This window comes from Aplysia californica, unplaced genomic scaffold (assembly GCF_000002075.1).
Source record: "Aplysia californica isolate F4 #8 unplaced genomic scaffold, AplCal3.0 scaffold00047, whole genome shotgun sequence".
In the NCBI taxonomy this organism is placed as follows: Eukaryota; Metazoa; Mollusca; class Gastropoda; order Aplysiida; family Aplysiidae; genus Aplysia; species Aplysia californica.
Genome location: NW_004797317.1, coordinates 1,808,728 through 1,817,961, shown reverse-complemented (window position 1 = coordinate 1,817,961; position 9,234 = coordinate 1,808,728). Strand labels below are relative to the sequence as shown.

Genomic DNA, 9,234 nt, shown 5'->3' with positions numbered 1-9,234 from the left:
ACACACACACACACACACACACACACACACACACATTCCGGCAAACACGTTAGCAACCAAACCAAAAAGAACCATACATTACAGCAAGCACTGCACGTACATGTTTCTACATTAATTATAATATCATTGTCTCTTCTGAAATGCGCATTGAAACCTATGACTCACTCACACACTCACTGGATTAGAAAAAAGGTAATTGTAGCAACCACTCACTCTTCGCAGTTGAAACTTAAAATATACATGAGTGCACTTGAAATATACGTAGTTTTGATTGATCACAACAGCAAACACAAGCTGACAACACGGGAGACAGCCAGCTACACACAAGCCAGCGACGGAAGCACACAGGAGCTCCAATTATGGATGACGTTCTAAGACAGGATACTCTGAGCAGTTTCCTATTATATTAATACTGTTTACGGTAGCTGGGAACTTAATTACAAGGGTGGAGGACTGCTCACTTCACTTACAATAGGAATAATGATACATGAAGAGGTACTGCCTTGGAGAATTACAACTGAATAACTGCATACACATTATGTAACTACGGATTGGTAAAGATAAATCCTGTTGGAAGACAATGTCATTCATTTAGCATTTATATATAAAATTGGATATATCTTTGTATATCAAATATGTACATTTTAAAACTTTAAAAAATGACGATAGAAAAGTTAGGTCATTTGTAGAATGAAGCAGGAAATATTTTGTGTCAAAGAATCTTTTTTTAAAGCGTTAATTGCGTAATGTGCATGATACAGGACATCAGTTTTTAAAATTATTAATTAATTAATAAGTCAGAAGCAAAGAGACACTATTTGTTATTAATGCGTTCTACTGGCTGCTATGTCATTTATTATTGGAGTCTCCAAGCATACTGAACTTACTATATTTACAAAACAAAACATTGCAAAACACGACACATCCCATTTGAAAACGTCTTTTCCAGGGCACACTACTTTCTCCGTACTTTTTTAAAAACAACATAATACATTTCGCAGCATTTCCTACATATAAAACTGGCCATAGACATTTTTTCCACGATACATCTCATCACTTCAGATCTGCCTTTAAACTATGCATGGCTCTATTCAGACTACACAGGTTAATTCTCACTGTAAGAAGGTTGGCCAAGTCTACTCATTACTGTGCCATGCAAGCTTTTGCCTTTGTAGCGCATGCACAACTAAGGATACACGTGAAGCCGCCAGACCTACACGTAAGTGTAATGTATGGTCACAATCAACAGGATAAATGAAACATAGGGTGAGAGAACTTAATCATAAACGGTTGAATTGTTTCAACTTGGGATATCCCTCCGGTGGTTTGGAGCCGTTGTCGGGGTGGGGTTGAAAGGAAGGGAGGTGAGGGGGGTCCTCTGTTTTAAGTCACGAGGCTCCAACTCCCAGACCGTTCCACTGTCAATATCCAAGCCACATATTTAAAACCATCTCTCCATTACACAGATTTTGTTCCCCAACAATAAGGAACAGGGATTGCGAGTCTTCTCATGCCCTTGCAAAGCAATCAAAGGGGTGAATTGACATCTTTAATCGACCCCATTTTCCGTTGAGTGCAGAGCTTTTATCTGGGACAGGCCTTAACAGTACATATTTACAGCATCACCCACTCTTTCAAAACCGGTGACTGTATCAACAACAGTCAGAGTAAAGGAAATAATATGTTGGGCTCTTCTGATTCTGACAAATTGCAAATATCAATATTTTCAGAGTGCGTATCAAAATAAAACAAAACTGAACGCAACTTTTTGTCATGCGAATAATATGCCGTGGTAGTCAGCGCAGCAAGCTAATCAACTGGAAACATAGCCGTACGTTGCTAGCCTCTTTGCTATTTTCCCATTTGATTTGACGCTTATAATTTGCTCCCACATTTCCATACCAAGCTGGCGAAACATACCGTAACTTGCATTCATTCATACATTCTTTCACTAGCTCCCTCCGTAATTTATTCATAGAATTGATGATCCATACAATTTGTTCAACGCAATTGAAACAGGTGCATCTATTTTGTTGCGTTTAATATATTCGGGTTTTTTTCTTTAAATCCTTTACCTATTCTCTGCGAAAGGTCATGAATAGGTTTATAAGCCAAAACAACTAATTGTTGAAAAAATTTGGATTTTTTCCCTCTCTCCTGTTCGCGTACAATGTTTGCTGTAGTGTTGTTTCCTGTAACGTCTGTACCTCCTAAAAGCACACCATCAATGCACGTCCTACATACCGCTTAGTCTTTCTCTTCTCCCTCTTTGTTCCACTCCCCAAAGAGTCCCGTTTCAAGATATATCCAAGATTAGTCAACTGACACTTTTAAAAAAAAAGAAACCCATATCACCCTCTCCAGTATTTCTCTTGGCATTTCTCGTACAAGACCGGCTTTCCAGGAACCACCCTCCTTAAGAAAAAAAAACACCGTCGGAAGGGAAATACTACTCACCTTCAAGTCCCTGTGCACGATTCCGTGTTGGTGACAATAGTTTACACTCTCTAATATCTGCTGCATGCAGTGACTGAAAAATATATCCAAGACAAGCATTTGAGCAAAGCGACTAGGCACAAAACACAAACAACCTTTCTGTCCGATACAAAACTTTTGTTTCTGCCTTTGTCAAAGTTCCTCTATGCCAACTGAACGGAATTTTCTCTCCTGACGGCAGTGACTGTTAAACGTTCGAAAACAAACATTGACGTCAATTTGTACATCTCTATATTATACTGACCTATTCCTTGTGCTCGCCAACCCAAGCCCACACCAAACGTGTACTCTCGTTACGCAGCGTAAATAAAGCCCGGGTTTTTTTTTTTGGTTATGTTTTGGTTTGTTTTGTTGTTGTTTTTTTTGTTGCTTTTTTGTCTGTTTGTTTCTTTTTTGGTGGATACTGACACATCTAGGTCATTTTGATGGGGGCAATCTCTTCAGATGAAAAGGTTTCTCCCCTTTTTTCTTGACTCAAACACCTGTGCTAATTTCGCCAATCATTCTGAATCCATCCCCTTCTTCCTTGCAAAAAAATATAATAACCGCTACCCTTGTCCACTTTTATTTCACTTTCCAACCACCTTTCATATGTCTCTAACGTATTCTATTCTGTATATATTTCTCAAAGTGCACTTTTTCTGTTTATTGATAGAGTCATAGATATTTTACGCGCACAACTATAACTGATTTTCCTCCCTGCTCCAGAATCCCCCACCTCTGGGGTCTCCCCCGTCAAACTATATATTCATATATCATCTGAGATTGTGGAGCAGATGCCCCCATACCCCGAAGCGGCAACTTGGCCTTTGCGGGTTAGCCGAAGCTATAAATCATCAACCTCACTGGTTTCAATTTGGGTCTCTCGACCTCCAGTCGCTCAGCGCCTCCCACCTCCCTTCCATTCCCCACCCCCTCAATCCTTTTTCCATTAAAAAGATACCATTACAAAATCTCTACGTTTCCTTCTTATGAGGTCATATTCCTGGAGATCAGAATCTTTCTTTCACTTATTGTTTATCATACCAGTGGGAGCTTCGTCACTGACACAAAAAGCTGATACCCTTTTACGTGGAGCACTGTGATCAGCAGCACTAGAGCGAGTTCTCGGCTTAGGAAAAGGAACAACGCAAGACCGGTCCGTTTTTCTTCTAACGTCGGCTAATGCTCCTGACGCAACGACGAAAGATAAAGAGAAGAAAAAAGTTAATGCTTTCGATAAGGATACCGCGGCATCCTTCGGAGCAGCCCGATAAATTAGGGCACGTCATTGCTACCTGAGTTTTAGAAGGGGAAAAAGAGGGGGGGGGGGCAAAGTGGATGGCCATACAAATTTATTTCGCTTATAAGACAGAATCTGATCCTTCGAAAATGAACTAGTTTGTACCACCCCAAAAAGGTACAATAATGAAGGGCTATTTTACTGTTGAGAAAAATAATGACAAATAAACCGACCACTTTCGGCGCCATTCCTCATTATTATTTCATTACTAGAGGCCATGATGTGGCTACTTCGGGGTTCGCCACGGGCTCTGAGAGGGCTACCTGCCGACCGCGAGAAACATCTACAGATGTATTTGTTTACTTTGAAAACAAAGAGAGACACCCGATGACATGCCAAAAGTACATGACCACACTGGTGACATTCAACTTTCTCAATAACTGTCCTTCACTATCTTTCGAAACACGTACAGAAACCCGATCCAAACAAGTCCACGTTTTAATTAACCGACCTCAAACAGCCAAACAACAGCACAGCAGAGTGGCTAGCTCATTGCTAAACATTTCACATTACTTTGAAATGCATGTGCAGGTCTGGTGCTTCTTTATGCTTTATAGAATCACTTTGTGTAGCAGAAGCAGAAGGAAACATACTGTCCATTTTAGTCAAAGGAGGCCAATACACTTTATTCAGTTTGATCTATCTAAACTTACAATTTTGCCATTCAGTTGTGGTTTCCAGAGTTCGCCCCACAGCCTACACCGAGAGCCTAGGACGAGACCACCACAGCGATAATTTCTATGCTCGCCATAAACAAAATTCTCCTGCGTCATGGGCTTCTAATCAATTCCCGGCCATTCGTGCTGTTTCCCAAAACAAAGCTATTAGCCAACATGCTCTCTATTCTTTACCAATTTTTCTTCCTCATTTGTTCCGTGTTCTCTTTCCCCTCGCAAATAAACAAAATATGGGACCTTTAGATCCTTCCGTGTGAAATTATTTCAGCTGTTCTAGAGAAATAATCATTTTGTACAAAGCTAACAATTCAGGAACGAGTGACCTAACAAGGGGCATTTCAGAAGAGGCACTCGGCGTGAGCTGCAAGATAAAACCTTACACACTTACGAAAAATGTGTGAACGTCTGGGCACCGAGTTTCGGACACTAAACTTCTATATTCCAAAGCAGGCGCAGAGACGTTCCCACCTCGTCATATTACCCCGCCCCCTTTCCCTTTCTTCCCCATTCCACCCCACCTTTATTTATGGACGGATGATTCTTCTGCAAGAAAAAAAATGCGAGCAGTGAAGGTAGCAGCTAAGGTAAAGTCTGACACTTATCAGGCGAAAACAATTATATCATAAGTAATGACAGCACTCAATATTTGTCTCAGCCAGGACACACTGAGTAGATCAAAGGAACTTTATGTGTTGAGTTCTCTAACAGCATTATCCAACACACTGCAGAAACCCAGCTTAGGAACCCAGCGACCATATTTTAGACTGCTGCCGCTGAAAACAGCGACCATTATTATTATTAAAAGCATTCTTTCGTCAGCTTTCAGTCTGTTGATTCGGCCACGATCGGACGCTGCTTCTGTAACTGCAATCCATCATTCTATACACGATCTAGCACAACCCATATTTACACCAACCTTGGGCTAAAGAACAGAGAAGCGACACCCTCACTCTTACAGCTCGAACATCAAAGAACGGCCATCTTTTTCTGCGCTACCTACAATTAACCAAACAGTCATTCAACCTACTTCTACGAATACTGAATCTAATAAGAAATATTTGAACAGTTCTAATCTTTACCTCACTGACAGGAGGTGGCAAATCACACAACGCAGATATTGTCCCAACGAATCTTCAACCGTTACTATAGTTAATATAAACTTTCTCAGACCTTTGACTCTATCAGCGTCCCAGGAAAGAGTTGAATATATGATATTAGTGGTTCAGTGTACGCTTCTACTGCACTAAATGGCCAGGTTAGTTGCCCTGCAAAAGTCATGCACTATGGTCACATTGCATAACTCTTCATATAATCCATATGCTTTGACAACTATGACAATAAACGAAAAGACTGTGACATGTGGGGGGCAAAGGCTTCCTTATGAAATTAAATTGAAATTACCTGTCATTATTGTACATTGTTGTACTATTCCATCAAACCTAGTTTCATTTTCAACAGTATTATTTGATTTTATTATTATAATCACAATTATCACCATTTTCCTATCAACGGTACGGTTATTGTCGTTAGTGTTAATGTATAATTGGTGTTATTTTGTTATTATATTATATTATTAATTTGGGTATCAAAATCATCCTCCTCATCAAAATTATTATTACTTTCGATAGTGGTGGGGGTTGTGCTCTTTCTGCGGTCGTGGCGTTGATAACATATTAGTCGTCATCATTGTTGCCCTCAAATGCAGTGGTTCATTAAGATGGCACCAATGGAAACATTAGAGGGGGCACTAACAACAAATTAACTCGGCTGATTAAAGAGAGTAGGTTATACCCAATGGCATTGGTGAAATTGATTCACCTCTTCGTAATGAACAGATTATTACTATTGAACCAGCAATCATTTCATGCACTAGGAATACCACAGCAAACAGAGCTTGTGACAAGACCCCACACTTCAATGTAAAGAGGAGGGGAGATAGTTGGGACGAACTATCAAATTGAAACATTAAGAGGGAGTACTCTTTTCAAGTCTTCCAGTGTTCTGTTGCTTATCGCCCAGCTTAAATTTCACATTTCTTTTTTTTAAAATTGCCGACGGAAGGAAACGTTCACCTATAATAAAAAGATAATAGTTTTTCAGACTCACATTGTCTCTATAAAATGTTCTTACACCTGTACTGATTACAACGATTTATCTTTGCCCCACACATGTCACATTCTACACATATCAGCTGGACAGACTTATACATGTTTCATAACGCTAAGCAAACGGAACATGCCTGAGAAACTAAAATAAAAGTAAAAAAGATGAACATTTCATATTAGGTATGGTTGACATTTCTTAGTTTCTTGTCACAACGTGTAATTTTTGACAAGGTTATTGCAGATTTTGTCAACATACGTATAGCGTGAGCAGGCAATTATGGACGTTTTTGGTCCATACAATAGCTTAAAGCCATTCCGTTTCTTGCTGGAGCATGTATGACTGTCCAAATGAATGACGTCTAAACCACATGAAACAGCAACATAATGATACAATAGGCAATGCAGACACAGTGAAGACAACGAACGAGACTTCCAGAGGATACAAGACTGGCAACAGCTACAGCGTGGGGAAATGGGGAATGGAGGGGGCTGGGGGAGGGGGAGTGGTCAGAGGCGACACAAGATGCCCTGTGACAGCCAGCATTTGTTGCAACGTGTTAATATAATGGTCTTGTTGTCTAAAAAGAAAATTGTGTTCAGCCTTCCGCACGGACCGACCTTCATGTCTCTGTGAATGATGTTATGCTGATGGCAACTGTTTATGCCTTCCAATACCTGTTGGATACAACGACTGAAAGCCAAGAGCAATGACATTAGAGAAACTATAGTCAAATGGAGAACAACCCTTCCAACATCTGAGGCTCTTCCCCACCTATTCATCAAGATAAAAAGCACTTCAAAACTAGACTTTATTATTACTAAGGTCACGATCTAGACTAAAAAGCCATTTGACCAATCAACAAGTAATTCCCCCTAGTAATACCCATTAAGCACTGCAAACCCCAAACAATCAAGAAAAGCGTACTTCTTAAAATGCTATCAAATGTCAAATCATTATTGTATCATTTTAATAAAACTCAAGACAGAGACCCGTTTCCAATTTCTGACAAAATGATCACTTAGGCTGAATTGAGTGAACCTCCCTTAAAAGATTTAATGACCTTTCTGACAAAGGCTTGCTTGCAAAACCTTCATGAGTACATTTAGCCCATAAAACCAGTGACAGAAACTTCTGAAACTTCAGAGCAAGATATACATTATTGATATACGTTATTTGCGTATCTATTCTGAGCTCAGACCATTACTGACGACATCGTGACTCGAGATAGTCATTCAAATGCTTCACGTTCAAAGAAAGAATCACTTTGATCAGTTTTTAAAAAATACATCCCAGAGAAAACAAGCAAAAAAAAACATACGGTTTAGACAGATTAATTGGTCGGTGAACGGATAAAGAGACGAAGAATAGGAACAGTTTCAAGTTTCAGTAGATTATTTTTACCCTGCAATCACAACTAACATCAAGGGGGAACAGGTTCAGAAGATACGACCAAAAAATGGATGAGGTGTCGAAATAGTAGTCATTTTATATCTGTTCTGAACAAAAAGAAAAGAATAATGATTATGAATATGACAAAAGTAAAACAATAGTTACCTGGCGTCCGCTTCACTGTAAAACTCTCTAGCTACAATATCTTCGAACAATTCACCACCTGTGACACTGAAAAGAAAGAAAAACAAAAATCAAGACTCAAACTCAAACAATGATTGCATCGATGACTCATTATTCCAACAGTTCTGACAAGACAATAACTCCGTTGCTAGCCAGACTAAACACTGTCACATTATTCTTCTACTCATCTGAGTGTCTGATGCATATTTAAAGTGTGACAGACAGACACGAGGCAACCACTAGAGATAATCACTATACGCAATTGTAAATATCATGTAAGAAAATGCCAGTGTGTCAACTGTCGTCTTTCCACTGTTCACCCCAGCTTGCCCCGACACAGTGTAATGGTAAATGTTAATGGATATTTGACATTTCAGGAAACAAAAACGCTTTTGGGTGAAATGAGTACAGAATACCTTCATTAATTTCTTTCTTTTTTTTTACATCAAATAATATCTGCATTCTGTTAAGAAATCAGTTGAGATTTTTTTTTTTTACTTGAGCGCTCAAACATAGAGAAACTTAAACGAAATTGAAATGAATAGGGCTTCATAAATTATCACATTTAGAAGAACGTCAATATAATAGTGTTCATTTTCAAACGGAGATTTAAAAAGAAAAAAAGATTGACCCCCAGTATTTTTAAAGAACCTACTAGTGGCTCCTTTCAACCACCCACGCACGGTTACAAAAGGCTACAAACAACATTTTAAAAAACTTGATTGAGCGGTTGTTTACAGGAAGGCAACGGACCGACGGTAAGATTCCCAGTATAAAACGAGCTTATAAGTAACAAGAGTTAGACCACAATGTAACCAATCGTAGCACTGAGACTTTTGCTTTCACTTATCGCTCGATGTAGAATGGGTGAAGAGATACGTAATACCACGACACCGTACACTTTAGCCGTTTTCTTTTCCTGGCTACTGCTCTTTTTGGTTCAGCTTTAAAACGATATCAGATATTTGGCTAGATCATCTATCCAGGGGACGAATATTAACCTCACACAGACAAACAACGAAACTAGTTAAGACGAGAGGAGGAGGAAAGGAGGAGGGGGGGGCCGGAAGAGCGGTGGTGGTGCTGGTGGGAGGAGGAGGA

At 39.5% G+C, this 9,234-nt stretch overlaps 1 protein-coding gene across 1 annotated transcript in view; it reads right to left on the bottom strand.

The window, feature by feature from the left end:
• Nucleotides 1-9,234, bottom strand: part of LOC100533282 (CaM kinase II alpha) — a gene marked incomplete in the record, with an annotated part of 154,372 nt that overhangs the window by 56,424 nt on the left and 88,714 nt on the right. The window contains 2 exon segments of the mRNA NM_001204585.1: nucleotides 2,458-2,530; nucleotides 8,116-8,181. Coding sequence (NP_001191514.1) covers nucleotides 2,458-2,530; nucleotides 8,116-8,181 — 139 coding nt within the window.